The 20,577-nt window shown below is 37.2% G+C and overlaps 1 protein-coding gene across 7 annotated transcripts in view; it reads left to right on the top strand.

Moving 5' to 3' along the window:
- Ddr (discoidin domain-containing receptor 2) overlaps nt 1–20,577 on the top strand; it is a 277,582-nt gene that overhangs the window by 221,274 nt on the left and 35,731 nt on the right. For all 7 annotated transcript variants that reach the window (XR_013037762.1, XM_076530266.1, XM_076530265.1 and 4 more), the window contains 5 exons: nt 501–640; nt 2,126–2,333; nt 5,753–5,908; nt 8,901–9,076; nt 19,855–19,978. Coding sequence is in view for 6 of the 7 variants with exons in the window: in XM_076530266.1 (XP_076386381.1) it covers nt 501–640; nt 2,126–2,333; nt 5,753–5,908; nt 8,901–9,076; nt 19,855–19,978 (804 nt within the window). In the remaining variant the exon portion in view is untranslated. The remainder of the gene's footprint in view (nt 1–500; nt 641–2,125; nt 2,334–5,752; nt 5,909–8,900; nt 9,077–19,854; nt 19,979–20,577) is intronic.

The raw sequence follows: 20,577 nt of genomic DNA, 5'->3' as shown, positions 1-20,577 counted from the left end.
TCACATCCCTAAATTCCCACATCCCCAATTTCTCACATCCCCAAATTCTCACATTCCCAAATTCCGAGATTTCCAAATTCTCACATCCCCAAATTCCAAGATTTCCAATTTCTCACATCCCTAAATTCTCACTTTCCCAAATTCCAAGATTTCCAATTTCTCACATCCCCAATTTCTCACATTCCTAAATTCCCACATCCCCAATTTCTCACATCCCTAATTTCTCACATCCCCAAATTCTAAGATTTCCAAACTCTCACATCCCCAAATTCCTAAATTCCCAAATTCCCACGTCCCTAATTTCTCGCCTCCCCAAATTCTCACCTCTCCAAATTCCCAATTTCTCACATCCCAACTTCCCACCCCTCCAAATTCCTAATAAAAATCCTCGTCATCGCAAAAAGAGAACCAACATCCTACCCTCTCCCCATATCTCCCCAAAATAACTCTTCCAAACTCTTCTGCACATTTAATAATTCTACATTTCCTGTAAATTTCAGGTTACGAATGGGTTGGCTGGCGAAACGACACCCCGAGTATGCTCGGACGTCCCGTGGAGATCACGTTCGAGTTCGATTACTCGCGAAATTTCACTGCCATACATCTGCACATGAACAATTACTTCACAAAGGACGTCCAGGTACGTGAAATCTCCTCCCTCATAAATCAAGCTTCTGAAAGTCGTATACCAACACAGAGCACATACTTGAAAATTGTATATCGTCACTCGAGGACACGCGCATCCGGAGACTTTAAGCATAAAATATCATAGAAATATTTTCCACCGCTTCTTCTTTCGTATTTCCTTATCTGGGAACTCGGCAGCGAGCGCGGGTCGCGTAAAATGATATTCAAATAAGCTTCCTTGGGGATTATACGAATTAATATTCCCATTATATTCACTGAACAGGGAGATTGATGTTTGCTTAATCTATACAAACGGACTGTGGTATCCATGAATTCGTTATAATTCATTCAGCTGCGGGATAACGAGCTGAAAAATGAGATCATTTTCCGAAAAAGATTTTTAATACAGGTTTTGTCTCGCAGAATTAATTTAATCAGTTTCTCGATTCGATCTTTGCAAAATTTTCTATTATCAAGTTTTTAAAGAGAATCTGATTGTTAAATTATTTTGAACATTTATTTGAAAAGGAGTATCTATATAAGTAAAGGCAAAGGAGTAGATATATAAGTATTGCTAAAAGAATTTTGTGTTAATAGGACTGATGTTTGATGAACGAATTTGTTAAATAAAAAATGACTAGAAATTATTGTATATGTCTATATATTAGCTCTGTGAGTGAATACTTATACTTGTTTATGTACGAATTGATTTTTCGACAACATTCATATTAACATATTTATACGAACATATAAATTGTAATATTTCTGACAATATTGACGCTCGAATGCTTTGGTTTGCTATAAAACATCAAACTTTACATCACCTTGACATAATGAATTAATTAATTGTACATCAATCGTCCTAAACTTGAGACAACAAACGTCGATGAAGTTGTAGATAGCACAAATATTATTTAAAAAATATAATAAATTGTTTAAAGTCCAACTAGTACAAAATATTTGTTCAACCATCAAAAACTCATTGACACCGATATCACGCAGCCCTCATCAGACATGAAACCCCTCAAAAATCGCAATCACATAAATAAATTAAATCACGTACATAAATCGTTTCCAACCACCTACGATAATCAATATAAAAATAAAGCACGGATGACCCATTTCGTCGCAATCTAAAAAGCGCTGCAGACATCGTACGTGCGTTTCAACCCTAAATCCCGCAATCTCGTAAAAAACACATCTCGTTGTGCAGGAGAAACGAATCCACGCGGACAGACGAGGAATTAAATTCTCGTAGCGTGGAATCACCTCGAGTGGCCGATACTTATTACCCAATTTCGTGTACACACGCGAGCCACCGATACACGAGCCTGAGAGGAAAAACGCGCAACGAGAGAAAGAAAAATGTGGACGGAACGGATGAAACGTTTCCATCAGGTTCAACGATTTCCTTTACGTTTGCACGTCCTGTAATCGCTTCATCCCGGTCGCGAACACTCTCACCGACACACCTGCCACCTTTTGCCTTCCTTTGCAGGTCTTTTCTTACGCGAAAGTCTATCTCGGAGCCGGTGGCAACCAATTCAACGGCGAACCCGTGCATTTTTCCTACATACCGGATCTGGTGCTGGAACAGGCGCGTGACGTTACCATAAAGCTTCATTCGCGCGCTGGACGATTTCTGAAGCTGCAGCTGTACTTTGCGGCGAGGTGGATTATGCTCAGCGAGGTCATTTTTGAGTCAGGTGAGGAGAATTTCGGGTTCGAGATTTGGGAACGGTGGGAAATTGGGATGGTTGGAATTTTGGGAAATTTGAGGATTTGGGAAATTTGGGATTTGGTAGATTTGGAACTTGGGAGAATTGGGACGTGGGAGATTTAGGACTTGGGAGATTTGGAACTTGGGAGATTTGGAACTTGGGAGATTTGGAACTTGGGAGAGTTGGAACTTGGGAAGCTTGGGACTTGGGAGATTTGGAACTTGGGAGATTTGGAACTTGGGAGAGTTGGAACTTAGGATATTTGGAACTTGGGAGATTTGGAACTTGGGATATTTGGAACTTGGGAGATTTGAAACTTGGGAGATTTGGAACTTGGGAGATTTGGAACTTGGGAGAGTTGGAACTTAGGAGAGTTGGAACTTGGGAAGCTTGGGACTTGGGAGATTTGGAACTTGGGAGATTTGGAACTTGGAAGGTTTGGAACTTGGAAAGCTTGGGACTTGGGAGATCTGGAACTTGAGAAACTTGGGATTTGGGCGATTTGGAACTTGAGAGATTTGGAACTTGGGAAATTTGGAACTTGGGAAATTGGGGACTTGGAAAATTTGGGACCTAGAAAATTTCATATATTGCAAATTGGAAAATTTGCTAATCTATCAAATTGAGAATATGAAAACAATAAATAGAATATAAAAGAACAGTAAATTTCTCAGAAACCAACACCTTTACATCTTTCTTAAACTTCCAAAATTCCTGTAATAAATACAAATTTATTTTCAAACGAAGTTAAACGAAGCTTCATACGAGAATAAATAAAAAAAGGTGTAATATCCAGCACCCCTCGGATATTAAACAAAAAACAGTTTAATACTGTACAATATTACACCTTTTTCTCCGTAATTCATTTCGAACATATATTATTCGAGGAAAAGTATCGCAAGATATTTTTCTCGCAAGAAAAAGCTGTCTTTTCTGAGCTCCTTCGAAGAGGCTACCGCGTGTCTCGCGTAAAAAGGAAGAAAAACGGGCCTGGCAGAATATACGGGGGTTGTGGGGAAACAAAAGGGATCTCAGGCACCGTGATATCGATAACGAAATAGCTTCCCGCGAATATCTTCGACCTGGCAACGCGAGTATACCTCGAAGCCAACGATCTCGAAGTTTGGATCAAGAAACGGATGGGTCTCCGTAGTCCTCTCTTTCTTACGGTGTCCTCTCTAAATTCGATTTCCGATTTTAGCTGACACGCTCGAACGTTTCGCACTTGCCGAACGATAGAATTATCCACGGAGATGAGGAATAATCAGAGGGCCCAGATACGTCAGAATGCATTCACCTTGAACGGACAATGAATTCTGAGAAGAATCAGATGAAATCCTCCTTTCTGTCAATTGTGAATGCTCGGAAATAACGAGCTGTCGATTACTGATCATTTTGCCAGTGGCGTTTAACTTTTATCTTTTGCAATTTTATTTGTGGGTCTGGGAGTATCGAGCATTTAAATCGTCAAATTTCCCAATTCACATTTTTTCCAAGTCTCAAGTTTCCCAAGTTCGAAATATCCTAAGTTCCCGATCTCCCAAGTTCCAAATCTCCCAAGTTCCAAATCTCTCAATTTCCAAATCTTCCAAGTCCCAATTCTCCCAAGTTCCAAATCTCCCAAGTTTCAAATCTCCCAAATTCCAAATCTCTCAAGTTTCAAATCTCTCAAGTCCCAATTCTCCCAAGTTCCAAATCTCCCAAGTCCCAAGTTTCCCAAGTTCCAAATCTTCCAAGTCCCAATTCTCCCAAGTTCCAAATCTCCCAAGTTCCAAATCTCCCAAGTTCCAAATCTTCCAAGTTCCAAATCTCCCAAGTTCCAAATCTCTCAAGTTCCAAATCTCCCAAGTCCCAATTCTCCCAAGTTCCAAATCTCCCAAGTTTCAAATCTCCCAAGTTCCAAATCTCTCAAGTTCCAAATCTCCCAAGTCCCAATTCTCCCAAGTCCCAATTCTCCCAAGTTCCAAATCTCCCAAGTCCCAAGTTTCCCAAGTTCCAAATCTCCCAGGTCCCAAGTTTCCCAAGTTCCAAATCTCTCAGGTCCCAAATTTCCTTAAATCCCAAACTTCCTACTGCCCAAATCCCCAATTAAACCAAACCACACAAAAAAATTACACATTACAAATTTTTACATACAAAATCCCTCTTCCTGTTCGCCCCACAAACACAGAGAAAGCCCGTACAACGCAAAAAGCATCGATACAAGGTTACAAAAGGTCTACCGGCAATATGTTCGTGTTACAAAGCACGTGGTGGCGATTCACAAGTGAATCTTACCTTGCTGGCAGGTGAAATACGCGCCCTCGAAAAGTTTCAGCTGCGAAGCTAACACGAACGTCGAAACCATCGTTAATCATTCTCCGAGAGTGCGGCGTTGGTGTTCTCTCGTTCCATGAGAGATAACTTCGATTGCTTGGCCCCTTCGAGTGGCCAGAATTCCACGTGATTCCCATGGACGTGAAGCGAATCGCTTTTCAGATTTCTATTTGATTCCTCGCTTCGTTGGGAATCCATCTCTTCTCTTCTTTTGTTGCGTTGATCGAACACGCTGCGCTACCGAAGCTTTTAAGAGCTTACTCGTCAAGGGTACATTTAACGAAGGTTAATCGATAGAACGTTGTTCTTTTCTTTTTTTTAGAACTTCTGTTTCTTGACTTTCTTGAAAGTTTCGAGGGTTTTAAGAGTGTTATTAATCATTTCTGTGATACTTTATTTCTTTATGTTTTGCATTAGTTATTTCTAATAAAATGTAGTTATTTTGTTTGATTTTATCAATGATATTTTCAATTCTGTTTCATGTTGTGAAGAAATAAATGAGGGTATAATATGTGACAAAATTAGGAAAATAATTTTCTGTTCTTTAAAATGTTTGTAGATGAAGTTTGTTAAAATTTATTAAACGTGAGAGAACAATCAAGAAGTATATACATTATGAATAATTCACATCCACCCTTAATTTCTATATAATCAATCTTTTTACTAAACAAGTGTCTGACTACCTGATAATAAAATGTATTTTTATACATGTGCACAGACATTGATTTTTATATGAACACCCTTGAAAACCCTAGATAATGAAATGTACTTTTATACATGTATATAGACATTGATTTTTATATGAACACCCTTGCCAAACCTAGATAATAAAATGTACTTTTATACATGTATATAGACATTGATTTTTATATGAACACCCTTGAAAAACCTGTAAATGATTGCTATAATATGTACATACTTTGATACACATCTGACTGATAGAATTTTACTGATTGATCAAGTATTATTGACTGATCAAATACAGCAAAGTATAAAGATTGAAAGTTGACGATCCGTTTAAAACGTTAAAAGAAGTTCGATTCTTTTGCGAAGAGAGAATTTCATTAGTCTTGATCCGTGATTCGCAGTGATCTCGGAATGGAACAACACGGAGGATGAAGAGGCAAGGAACAAGAGCGCCATTGTATCAGCGACCGGCAGCCCCTATCAGAATAACGAGGGTCCGTTGCAGAGGGACGAAGTAAAGGCCACTTTTAATAAGGAGGAAAACAACGATAATGCCCGTAAGTCTGACCGCTTTCCATTATTGTTGCATCCGGTATTTCTCATCGTAATTTTCCGCATCATTTCCAATTCGTCTTTATTCGCTCCCTTTATTTTCCTCGTTTTTCCAAAGCCCTCACCTGTTTGCTTTTAGCGGCTACAACGAAATTCAATGCCGTTCGTGAAACGCTCTTTTTTTCCTTCGTTTCTTTTGTTGCTCTTGTTTGTGGCAAATCTTTAGCAACGTTCGCTGATCGCTGCGTCATTTTCAAAAGGACTTGATTACGTGGCCCTTTTATTCCACTCAATTTTCGAACCAACTCGATTATAATACCCGGCTACCGGCTTTTGTCGGGCATACTGTTGCCCCGGCTCTTTGGATTGTTCCGCGATAATGAAATACGTTTCTGTGAAGCATTTCAATGAATTTTGTAAGCTCGGATAATACACTGTTAATTCAATGTGACTCGGCGCTTTATGGCGATCGGCTATTAGTTTAACTGATACCGAATTTTTATTGGTATTGGAGATTTAGTGGGCATTTTTGGGAAGTTTTGAGCTTTCGGAAATTTTGGAATTTTGGAAAATTTGGAATTTTGGAAGTTTGGAAGTTTGGAAGTTTGGAAATTTGCAATTTTGGAACTTTGAAAATTTGGAATTTGGAAAATTTGGAATTTGGAAAATTTGGAATTTGGAGAATTTGGAATTTGGAGAATTTGGAATTTGGAGAATTTGGAATTTGGAGAATTTGGAATTTGGAGAATTTGGAATTTGGAGAATTTGGAATTTGGAGAATTTGGAATTTGGAGAATTTGGAATTTGGAGAATTTGGAATTTGGAGAATTTGGAATTTGGAAAATTTGGAATTTGGAATTTGGAATTTGGAATTTGGAATTTGGAATTTGGAATTTGGAGAATTTGGAATTTGGAAAATTTGGAATTTGGAAAATTTGAAATCTGGAAAATTTGGAATTTTGGAAAATTTAACCTCAAAATAATATCGTTGAAACAAACGTTCCATGAAACAATCGTTTCATCGGAATTTTCATGAAAGATATTTTCGTGCAACTTTCAACATCTTCCATAGCTTGAATTCGCTATGAAACTTCACAGGAGGAAAAACGAACACGTTTCTTGCCAACCTCTCGCGAGTCGAAGATCGTTACACGAGAAACAGAATATTGGTTTCATCGCGAAGAAGTCTGAATTGTAACGAACGTTGAATGCACGTCGTATACGAGTGAACGCAAGGGCCTTTAGTTTTTCACTTCGACAAGCTTTTGCGCGAGAAACGAGTCGGGGAATCTTCAGAACTTGCTCACGTATCGAAATTCTCTCGTTTTATTTGTTTTCCTCTTCACAGAACTTGCCCGTACTGAAATAATTAAAAATTTTCGACGGACTTTTGTGCAGTTAATATCTTTTTTATCATTAAGTACATGTTTTTCAATTATAAGGAGAAAATTATTTCGAACCTTATTTATTATTAAAAATTACAATTAGAGAATTTGTATAAATTTTTATATAAAGTTACAAGCATGGAAAGTTCATACCACTTCATACCTTATTAAAATTTCAACTTTCAATACCTTCATTAAAATTCGCTAATGATGTCTTCTCAATATGACTAATTTGTACATTTCTGTTGAATACGTTAATACCTGAAGCTTCAGATAAAATTATCGAATTTCCGATGTAACATACTGTACCGAAATATTAAACTAGTTTCAATCTGTAAAGACACAAAAATTGAAATCGAACAACTGCATACAGGAATCATAGAACATCAAACGATTTCGATAGCGGTAATACGTCTATTGGTATAATCGATCCTCCAAAGATCGTACGTTTCATTAACTTTCACGTGTTGCTCCGACAGATGAGATCTGTTCGGTAACGAGCTAAGCCGATCGATACAAGTAACAAAGAGCAAAGGGTCCTTTTGCACGCCTCGATTTCTATGCGCAAACGTTTCTCTACACATGCTCAGGGACACTAACACTATACACAGCTCTATTTGCATGCTGGCCAACTAATACACTCAAAGTACATGGCCGATCAAGCTGAATATTATCGTGAAGGCAGCCTCGCATAATGCACGATGACCTGATAATGATGATTGCGTTCATCGTGCACGTCGTAATTGGATCAGCTGATCGATCGACACTTTATCGAGCGGTTGCTTTCATTCGAACGTGAAACGTCTGATATTGTTCTGCAATGCTGCTTTGTCAAATGATAGTTATCTTTATTGTTTAGGGGAAGATGGCGAAATAGATCATCATTTTCCGGTATAGTAATAGCTCTTACTGTCTTTATTTATTTGGTTTATAGTATTGATCTTAATTGAGGTTTTAAGGTTGGCAAGTTTTAAGGTTTAAACTTGTTACTTTATAAGTGGACACTAATTTTGGGAAAGCTAGGTTGAAAATAATTATGGTTAAAATAATTTGGAAACTCCCTAATGTCCTAATATCTAAAATATTTCCAAATTGGAAAATTCTACATTTTTCAAGTTTTCAAAATTTTTCTGGTTTTCCAAAATTTCAAATTCCAAATTTTCCAAATTCCAAATTTTCCAAATTTCCAAAATTCCAAATTTTCCAAATTCCAAATTTTCCAAAGTTCCGAATTTCCGAAGTTTCAAATTTCCAGATTGCCAAATTTCCAAATTTCCAAAATTCCAAAATTCCAAATTTCCAAATTTCCAAAATTCCAAAATTCCAAATTTCAAATTTCCAAAATTCCCAAATTTCCAAATTTCCAAAATTCCAAATTTTCAAAATTCCAAAATTCCAAAATTCCAAATTTCCAAATTTCCAAATTTCCAAACTTCCAAATTTCCAAAATTCCAAAACCCTCAAACTTTAAATACTAAAAAATTCCTCCATCCAAATCCCGAAATTTGCAATCATTACAATAGCAATAATAAAAATTAGATTTCAATACATTCGATAAAGAGCGCAATACTAAAATAATTTCATAGAAAATAATTAGGTAACGATCGATCAGTTCCAGATAAGAGCAAGGAGCCAGAATCGAAGCAATTTGTCGGGCTGGTAATCGGTATCCTAACGACGGTGATTGTAATGCTATTGGCTGCAATCATGTTCATTTTCTACCGAAATCGAAGGCTGAAGGCTGCCCTCGCACCATCCACGTTCTACGATCAACACGGTGATTTAAAGGTAAGTGTCTTCAGTTCGGTTCAATGGATTCCGTCTCGAAGCTGGATAAATTTCAGCTACGATTTTCTGCCTGATCGTTACATCCGCTATTTTATCAAATATTGGAAATCGAGTAACAAAAATCATTTCATCGTAACTCGTCCGATGTAATCGATTTAAAACACGGACGCGTTGCAGCGATTCGGCTGGATTACAATGTAAACACGCGGAAAATAAATAACGATAACGGGAGCAACGTTGAATTTTCATGGAAATCTTTTACACTCTATCTAATTGTGAAGTTTGAATTAATAATATAACTTGTCGAGCTAAACGAATTTAATACGTCCACTTAGTCACAGCCCTCATAAAAGACGATCTGTAATACGACACGGAATCGACCAATTAGATCCATGTTCGTAAAACGAAAGCATTGAATACCTCGTTACAACCAACTAACGTTTCAACTCGACACCGTCAATTTTCTAAATGATCATCGTCGGTCTTGTTCGAGTGGTCGTGATTTTTCTTCGGCTAACGACCTGAGTGTCGGTACGTTTCGTTCCTAATAACGTGAACGGTAGTTTGGTTATTTGCTCTTCGTTTTCAACTTAATTTGAACGAAAAACATTTCTAGCAATCACAGTGATATTTTTCTTATTACACCTTGAGTACTACTTATTCTACTTAACCAATATTTATTTTTTTCTTTTGCGTTTCATTTTTAAAGAAGGTGTAGGAATAGTACAACAAGAGATATGTGGGGTATATGGGATGATACGGGACGTGGAGATACCGCATATGTAGATACTACACGTGTGAATTTCATGTGTGACAATGTAACATGTAGAGATACCACATATGTAGATATAACGATGTGAATATCAGGTGTGACGATATAACATGTAGAGATACCACATATGTAGATATAACGCGTGTGAATTTCATGTGTGACAATATAACACATAGAGATACCGCATATGTAGATATAACGCGTGTGAATATGAGACGTGACGATACGACACGTAGAAATACGACGCATGACAGTACGACGCGTAGAGATACCACATATGTGGGTACAATGCGTGGTAATATGACATGTGATGGTACAACGTGTGCAGATACCATATGTGACGATACAACGCATGGAGATACCAAACATGACACTACAACGCATGGTAATATCACATGTGATGATCCAATATGTGGAGATACCATATGTGACGACGCAACGCATGATATTACCTCGCGTGACAATAAAAAGCTGGACATCACAGTGCGTGGAGATACCACATATGTGGATACAACGTATGGTAATATTACATGTGATGATACAACATGTGTAGATACCACATGTGACGATACCACGCGTGACAGTACGACGCTTGACGATACAACGCATGGAGATGCCAAACATGACACTACAAGGCATGGTAATATTACATGTGATGATACAATATGTGGAGATACCACATGTGACGATACCACGCGTGACAGTACGACGCTTGACGATACAACACATGGAGATACGAAACATGACACTACAACGCATGGTAATATGACATGTAATGATACAATATGTGGAGATACCATATGTGACGACGCAACGCATGATACTACCTCGCGTGACAATAAGCAGTTTGACAACACAATGCGTGGAGATACCACACATGTGGATACAACGCATGATAATATCACATGTGATGATACAACGTGTGCAGATACCACATGTGACGATACAGTGCATAACGATACATAGAGATACTATACGAGATATTTCGTGAGATTTATAAAACTTGAAAATTTGCAAAATACAAATCTAAAAGTGCCACATTCGACAAATTAAAAAACTTGAAACTTCCAAAACTAAAAAATTGTCAAGTTCACATATGAATCATAAGGGACCCTACATTGCACAGTACTTCAAAGGCTGCCCCCGTATCATCACAAAGGTGTAACTTGCAGTCGAAAGACGAGTATTTCGGGGCTCCTGTATAAAAGGCGTTAAACAGGAAGTGCAAAGAGTCTACTGAAAAAAGGGGAACGAGACACTCGACAGGTTTGCAGTGTCGAGACGAGACAAGTAGCAGGTGGCTAATACCGGAAGTGGCATGGAACAGAGAATACGGAGACGCCTACGTGTGTACACAGACTCGTTCATGGAGCAGATAACGCACGTTTCGTGCCGACAATACGGCCATATACGAGCAGCTCTTTTAATTAAGTGGAGTCAGCTCGACTGGTTAAAATTTATTCAACGGGATTCATATTGCTTCGTGGGTTCAGTCGATACCGGTAGGGAGACTTTTAAGAGACCACTCCAATGTGTCCAATAAATTCATACCCCATCCGGAAACGCTTTTGTTTAACGATCCAAAGATCAGTCGCGTTTTCGTGCATCTTGGAACTTTTCAACTTTAACTCGAAATCAAATCGTATTACGAATTTAATTTCGGGTCTATGGGATGTGTAAACATGGAATTTTAACTTTGTGCAAGGTAGTTGGGAATTTTTCGGTATATTTGATATTTAAATGTTGTTTGTTCAATCCCCTCGCTACAGCGATGTTTAATTAAAAAATGCTGAGGTTATACTGAACGTGTGCGGGCAATAAAATTCTCTCGTTGGATGTACACGAATTATTTTTTTGCAAACTCTAGTTTATCGAGTATATTCTGCCGTGTAACCTCTGATAATTCGACAGCACGTGTTTTATATGTCTCGTCATTTTTTGGTTGTGATGGACTATACAAGCTTCATGGTTTAACGTCACGAATTTTTACTCTTAATCATGTTTTTTATATTTGATTTCTGAATTTTTTAATTTGGAATATTTTCAAATTTTGAAATTTTCAAGTTTCTTAAATTTTTCGAATTTTTCAAATTTCCTAATTTTCCCAAATTTCCCCATTTTTTGAATTTTCTCAATTTTCCCAAATATCCAAAATTTCCCAATTTTCCCAAATATCCAAAATTTCCCAAATATCTCAAATTTAAAAATTGCCAAATTTTTAAATCCCCATATCCCCACATTTCCAAATGTCTAAATCCCCTGTATTCCTACATCCCTAGATCCACATATCCCCATATCCACGCGTCCCCAAGTCCCCACATGATAAATCACAATCTTCCAACAGTAAAATAATAAACTAAAAGCTAACTAAATTAATTAAGTAAATCTAAAGAGATTAAATCCGCAAAAAATGTTGTTTCTATAATTCCATTAATTAGGAAAGAAGCAACATTTCTAACAATATGACCAACGATCCAACAAAAAAGGTTAAATTCCTCGTGGCACCGTTTCCGTTCTGTTTCGTTCCCTTTACGTGCTCACAATTTTTCCAGCCAGTTCGTTGCAGAAGCGTGTTTCAACATTGTTCGCCACACTAACGGCGGTAATTAATTTTTCCCGGGACAAAGTGGATCCGTCTTCAGGCACGCACTCTCATTACCAGCGGTCCGCGTACAGAGGATACATTCTACCTTTAACCAACGGAATAGCGACAACAAATATAAAACTTTAATAATTCCCGCTATTACCACGTAGCCCCGACAGGAATCCGCGAACAGCGTGGACATTCCACTTGGAAATGAAGTGTTAGATATGCGCAACCGTTCCTTTGAACCGTGTTGCTGCATTTTCTCTTCGAATACGTCCGTAGTGTGTAATCAAGTAATTGCACTCAAAGCTTTCAACGCGTGCCACTGCAAAGTGCAGTAGATGCAGTACAAGATACTTCATCGGTCGATTCTCAAAACTTTCGGTATCGAGCACGTGTAAATACGAGTGACATAACCTACAAAAGTATCGATGTGTACTTCAAAGTATACTCAGACAAATATTCTCAAATACTTATTACGTACAATTAATCTAATACATGAACTGCAGTGACAGGTCACTTTAATGGTGACTGATAAGGTCACTTTAATTATTTGTAATAAACAGAGAATTGTTTCTGCGGCCATAAGTGCCTGAATTAAATGTCTGTTTTATAGTAAGTTTAGTAAATTTAGTTTATTAAATGTCTTTAGGCTTAATAAGTTTGCTTATTTTATATTAAATTTAATGTCTGTTTCTATAGCAAGTTTAGTACCTTTACTTATTTTATATTCTACATAAAGTAAAACTCTGGAGATGAGAGTAGATGGTCTTACCAGTGCCGCCATCTTGTCTCAGACGGTGAAACAAGATGGCGGCGCTGGTAAGACAAAATGGACACGTCTGAGAGAAACAATCTCTTCTTGAATAGAATTTAGAATAATTTATAAAGAAGATGTGTTCACAACTTTTACGTATGAAGTTTGGAAAAATGATAAGTTAAAAGTAGTTTGTAATTTCATAGAATCAAACTTGCCTCACAAAAATTTCGTCTGCGTTTATTTTAATAATTCATTTAAAAAAATCTAAGTTTGATGTGTTCATACATGAAGTTTGTAAAAAATGATAATTTAAAAACAGTTTTCAATTTCATAGAATCAAACTTGCCTGACAAAAATTTCGTCTGCATTTATTTTAATAATTCATTTAAAAAAATCTAAGTTTGATGTGTTCATACATGAAGTTTGTAAAAAATGATAATTTAAAAACAGTTTTTAATTTCATAAAATCAAACTTGCCTGACAAAAATTTCGTCTTGCATTTATTTTAATAATTCATTTAAAAAAATCTAAGTTTGATGTGTTCATACATGAAGTTTGTAAAAAATGATAATTTAAAAACAGTTTTTAATTTCATAAAATCAAACTTGTTTAACAAAAATTTCGTCTGAATTTACTTTAGTGATTCTTTTAAAAAATTTAAGTTTAAAAACTATGCTACATGACATCGTTTTATACATACACTACACAGTATGTAATCGTAATTTAAATATGCGTAGCTATAAACGTCCATTATCTGTCAGCAAGAATATTAAAAGGCATCGATAACTATTAGTTACAAAATGCTCGACAGGTTCCCTGAAATTTTCGCCGAAAAAAGAAGAGAAAGCGAAAATTTGTAGTTGATATTTCATGGTTCAGCCCGATCCAGTTTGGGTAGAGACGATGAAATATTTATAAGCTCTCGGCTCGACCCGTTGGTTTTGAAAACAATGCCAGAAATTCCCAATGATATATTGTTTAACGAGAACCGTACAGTATTTTTTTTGCGGCTGTTGCTTTGAAATATTTCTACGCAATATTATTAAATTAGCCACTGGATGTAAAATACAGCGGAGACCGTCGAATCAACGTTTCCTATAAATCCGTATGATATATGGCGGAAGGAAAAAAGTGATCGTTATCTGCGTTGACGTTATCTCCGTCGCAATCGGGAATCGCTGAATGGAGATGGTCAACCGATTTTCTCGTACGGGAATTTCCGTATTTCATCGGGGAAACGTTTTTCCTACGAGAGCTTTATTCCCGTCGTTTCTTCTCCGAAGAACGGTTCAGTTATCCAACAGAAACAATACAGACTTGTTTCACGTGCTCGCAGCCGTATTAACCTGGTCCGAGTAACACAATGGCGACCGGTTGTTTCGCAGTTCGTTACTTTGTTCCTGAAAAATATGCGATGCACGTGGACAACGGTGCTTAACAAGAGTCACCCGTCGAACGACGGCGAATTATTTCCTTCCGCGTTATCCTGTCACGAAAACTGCCAGTCCGAAAAAAAAATACTCGCCCGGTTGACGAATCGCTCGCTCGCATTTTCTCCTTAATGAAATATTGGAAAAATTGATCGTGGAGGCACGTTTGAACGAGGGCAGAAAAAAAAATATGAAAATGTGTACGATATTGACGGTATAATTAAATTCTTTCTATAGTGATCCATCGTCGAACAGGTAATCCCTTTTCGCGTGCAAGTGATGGCTGAATGGGGAGAAAATTCACGTCCATCAAAAAATTCGCTATTTTTTGCGCGGAAAAAGGGGCAATTATGTGGAATATTTTCGGACTTTGATACTTTCAGTAATTTCTATTATATTAGTTTCATTTTTAGATATTAATTTAATTGGTTAAAATTAGGGTAAATATTAATACGTAATAGGAGGCTCGTATCACAGAATGGTAAATACAAATTTCTACATAATTTTTCAAATTATATTTTACGAAAAGTAGCTTCATATTTGTTAACAAAATTATAGTTTGTGACAGAAAATTATTTCTATGCAATCACCTATCAAGGTCTAAATGTAAATACAATTTATAACCGTACAATATGTGTACACACATACAAATATAACAAATATGACCATTCTCTAATAGTCTATTAAAGAATTTAAACTAAACTATTCTAAATCCTACATCCATAAATAAACATGACAGTAAAAATGGCGAATTAATCGAATTTCTCATCAACGTAAGAAATATTTTGATACCCGGGAGAAATCTCGTCGGCGAAAGCATCGGTAAGAAAAATGTTGAAGAACGAGAGGAAAGAAAATGGTGTGACGCGAACCGGAAAACCGTCTGTTTGTTTTTCATCAGGAAGACGCTGCAACGTTTGGCCCCGTTGTGCTATAATGGTTAATCCGGAAACTACCGGTCGTGACAATGCGGATACACGCGTACGTCAAATTTGCGGGCAGGATTACAGTATACGAGAATCAGAGAGAGTTTGTTGCTTTAAATTAAAATAATCTGTTTTCGCACAGCCGCCCCTGGTATCGCGACGAGCCCCACGGCTAAAGTCGGTAATCGCATTACCTCACTTTTGAACGCCTCCCTTTCTCTCTTTGCCACCCTCTCTAATTCGAACCCTCGTTGCGCCCCTCTCTTCTGTCCGAACAAAAATGCGATCATGGTCTAACGATTAGGCGTGTCAGGATACTGTAAAATTTTTGAAGATATACTTCTTTATTGTAAGGCGTTAGACAATGCAAGAATAGCTGTCATTTTCCGAATGAAAATATTTGAGATTATAAATATTAGAATTAGAGTTGAATGAATTGCGAAGCAATGTAAGATGATTTAGAAATTTGTTAATTTGGATCTGTATTCGGATTTAGAATTATAGAATTTTGCTTTGATTTAATTTAACTTTGAGAAATTGTAAAGTGAAGAATTTAAAAAGTGATTGAAATGGAAGAATATAAAAATTTGCAAATTAATTCAGAATTTAATAGTGCACATATCAAAAGTGCAGCGAAACTGCAATAATTTCGACGACGATTTGAGAGCTGGGAATTTATACGTCCGATAATTTCGCTAGCCGCGATTGCACGCAATGAAATCTGTTTTAAAATGCACGTGACTCCACATTTTATAGGACACGTAAAACCCCCGTTTATTTTAATAGATTCCCCGTCGTCGGACTTTATATTAAACGATCTCTCTCCGTCCAAGATCATCCGGTGAAATAACTGGTGCGCAAGAAAAAAAGGCAAATGATATCTAATGTGATTATCCGATCCGATAACGTTTGCAATTTTCGCGATTACGAGGAACGAGAGATCGAATTGCGAATCTCGACAAAATTCACTCGAAACCCGCACGAAGGATAAACGAGATAGAGGAGATTATACGTGCCATCAACCGTAATTTTCGTCGATCTTCAAGTGAAATTAACGTTATCGAACCCGCGAACGCGACGAAACGCGTGGTTTATTGTACGATCACCGGCATGAAATTAAACGATGATACCGCGATCGAGAGACACGCAGGATATCGAGCGTGTGGAATTCGATTGCGTCCATGGAAACTTGTTCGGCGAAGGAGAAAAAAAAAGCAGAAAAAACGGGAACGACGGAGCAAACGATACCGGGTAACGGGCGAGTGTCAAGAGAAGGCGGGAAATGTGCAAATATCCGACAGGTTGAACGGCAAAGAGGACAAAAGCGTAGCCACGGTAATGAAAATGGCAAAAAGCACTTCGCCGTTAATTAATGGAAGATCGTTTTGTTCCTGGAATACTTCAGCTCGGTGCGTCTGGGATTTCATCGAGCATCGCGCCTCGCGATTCTTCAGCCCCTTTTGTTCACGCTTATACGCCGAGGAATTACCCTCGCGTTATTTATCCCGTTTGGTCGGTAGACACGGATGGTTTCGAGGTAATTATTGCATCGACCAATTGATCGATCAAGCTTTTCAGGATAGGTATGTAAATAAGGACACGAAGTGGCAGAGGAAAAAATGAATAGAAACTACTTCTTCGTAGTCGAGTAAAAGGGGTGCAGAATTGTTCTGAGCATTCGTGAGAGGTTCAGTTTAGAAATTTAGTAATTTTGGGAATTTATATTTGCTAGTTTGAATATTTTAGAAATTTTGTAAGTTTTGGTAATTTTAGAGCGGTGAGCATTTAGAAATTTGGGTGTTTGGGGATATGTTAATCTGGGGGTTTTGAAATGTAGGTAATTTGAGAAATTCGGGAGATTTAAGAAATTTATGAAATTTATGAAATTTGGTGAAGTGACAGAAATTTGGGAAATTTGAGAAATTTGGGAAATTTGAGAAATTTGGGAAATTAAGGAAATTTAGGAAATTTAGGAAATATAGGAAATTTGAAAAATTTAGGAAATTTAGTAAAATTGGGAAATTTGAGGAAATGAGGAAATTTGGAAAATATTGGAAACCTTGGAAACATGGGAAATATAGGAAAATTAGAAAAATTGGAAAATTTGCGAAATTTAGGAACTTTGGGAAGTTTAGGAAAAGGAGGAAAATTGGAAAATCGGAGAATTGGAAAATTGGAAAATTGGGGAAATTAGGTAAATTATCAAAATCAGGAAAATTGTGAAAATTTCTGGCAGTATATTAAATTTAGAAAAATTAGCAACTTAAAAAAGCTAATTAGAAGACTGTCGATTTGAAAATTCTGAAAATTAAGATTACAGAAATCTTGATATTCAACAAACATAAAACTTGAAAATTTAAAGTTGCAATAATTTGAACCTTGATAACAACCACACACCTGCACTAAAATATCCGCCAAATAAAAAAAAACCCAAACTACCAATATCCACATACCAACATCAAAATATTCCGGTCCTATAATAAAAATATACTTACACAATAACTACTCCTCTAACATACCCTTACAATCTCCAAATGCGTCCACCACCAGATCTACACCTCCGGAAATGAACGTTTCCATCTGTTAACAAACAACCTTTCGTCACTAGCATTTCACCCTTTCGATAAGAGGGATCATGTCGAGGGCTCTAACGGAGGCTGTACCTCGCGATATAATAATATCCATTGATTTTTGCGTTGCCCTCGGCGCGAATGTCACAGACGGTCTCCCGTTGAAGGTGGGCTACCATAAGGGGTAGGGGGTGTTAATTTCCGTTTAGGAAGCGTTAGGGTGGCAGAGCTGGCGAGACGGTGGCACCGTTAAGATAAGATAACCACTTAGCCATCGGGATTCAGCTGAAATCTCTTTGCACGAATCTCTTTTCCCAGCTCGTTCTTTCGTCCTCTTTTCTGCCTTTTTCGCCACCGTCTTTTTCGCCGAAGCTCTTCTCGCTTTCTTTGATCGGCGTCGTTTCTGGTACCGTTGCTCGTCTTCCTGTCATCTAAGCATCCCATCTAACGCTTCTCCTCTCACCATTAGGGCCTGTATCTATAGTCCTGTCGCGTCTCCTGCCCGCCCTTATGGCAGGGCATTCAAAGCGACATCGTTGCCTCTTTCGCGTTTATGACTCGATCGGGCTCCCGCTGTGTCGGGGCTGTTCTTCGTGGATTACAGGATGAATCTCGTCGACGGGACACGCGTTTCGATCCTTTATCGTGTCAGAAAGGAGCAGTTACTATGGGTGTGCGGTTAATTTTGACCGGGTGTTCATGATGGATAGCGCTTGAACACTGTAACTCAGTAGGGCAATTTTTTGAAGTAGTTCAGGGTCGGAATTTTGGGTGTTTAAATATTTGCAAATTTCAAGATGAAGAAATTTTTGAATCTGGGAATTTAGAAGCTTGGTTGAAGTTTGGGGATTTGAAACTTTGGAAAATTTGGGATATGACAACTCGAAACATGGGAATCTTGGAAAATTTGGGCTTGGGAAAGCTGGAATATTTGGGAAACGTAGGAAACTTGGGAAATTTGGAATACTTAGGAAATTTAGGAAGCTTGCGAAATCTGGAAAATTTAGGAAACGTAAGAAACGTGTGACATTTGGGAAATTTAAGAATCTTGGGAAATTTGATAAATTTGGAAAACTTGGGAAATTTGAAAAATTGGGAAATTGGGAAATTGGGAAATTAGAAAATTAGAAAATTAGAAAATTAGAAAATTAGAAAATTAGAAAATTAGAACATTAGAAAATTAGAAAATTAGAAAATTAGAAAATTAGAAAATTAGAAAATTAGAAAATTAGAAAATTAGAAAATTAGAAAATTAGAAAATTAGAAAATTAGAAAATTAGAAAATTAGAAAATTAGAAAATTAGAAAATTAGAAAATTAGAAAATTAGAAAATTAGAAAATTAGAAAATTAGAAAATTAGAAAATTAGAAAATTAGGAAATTAGAAAATTAGAAAATTAGGAAATTAGAAAATTAGAAAATTTGTAAATTATTATTCTGTAAATCTAAGGAGTTTCCAAACTCACAAAATACTGAAAGTTAACTATAACCTAACTTTCCATTCCTATAAGCTACTCCTATTAACATCTTCACACAGCAGATACAAACGTGACTTAAAACATTACAAACGTTCGGAAGGTTATCCGCGAATTGGGACAGAAATGTTTGTGCACGGAAGTGACAGAAAGTTTCGTGGGGTGGGGGTGGCGTATCGCTTTTGCCGTTCGATACACAAGCCCGGTGTATGCATAAATGTCAGCCTCATTAACGAGAACGTTCAATATTCGGCCGCAGGTCTCCGTGCAAGAGGAGGGCGAGGACAAGGGACCAATTTGCCCTCCACTTCCGGCGCAGTACCACCCCGCCACCTACGCCACGACGACACCGCAACTACACAAAACTATCACGGATTACAGTGGTTGGTAGCGACATTAAGTGTAAACGCTTAAGCCCTTCGAACTTCGCATGTGCATGCGCCGTTTACCTCGAATTAAATTCAATAAGACGTAACGTTACTTTAAATAATTAATCCCTCGGGACTTTCTGGAATTATCAATTAGTTACGCAAGATTTCACGCTTTGAATTCGAAATTTTCGGTGCAATCGAGGACTTCCTTAACGCTCCAACTATTTCGTTTATGTTTAGGGGATGATGGTTTCATTTTCCTGTGCATTGTTTAACAGAACTGCAATTCGTTTGTGAATTGTAAATTGTAAATTGTTAATGGGATACATTTTAGATTTAGATTTAAGGAAGTTAAATTTTAATGAGTTTTAGAAGTCAAGGGGTGAATTCTAGAAAGTTGGGTGAAATCTTAGTTTCTTTTTTTTTTAACAAAGATGTGAATCATAACATAGCACTTATAATATATTAACTTAAAGCTTGACGTTTAAATAAAATGCCTGCACTATGGCTGAGTCGATATTCTCAACACAAAATGGCTGCTTCCTCATCAAAACGAAACAAGTATCAGTTGACTGATCAGTGTATTCATTAATGAATATGCAATTTTTTAT

This window comes from Megachile rotundata, chromosome 3 (assembly GCF_050947335.1).
Source record: "Megachile rotundata isolate GNS110a chromosome 3, iyMegRotu1, whole genome shotgun sequence".
NCBI lineage: Eukaryota > Metazoa > Arthropoda > Insecta > Hymenoptera > Megachilidae > Megachile > Megachile rotundata.
Note: the sequence above shows the minus strand (reverse complement) of the source record. Positions and strands in the feature narration are given on the sequence as shown.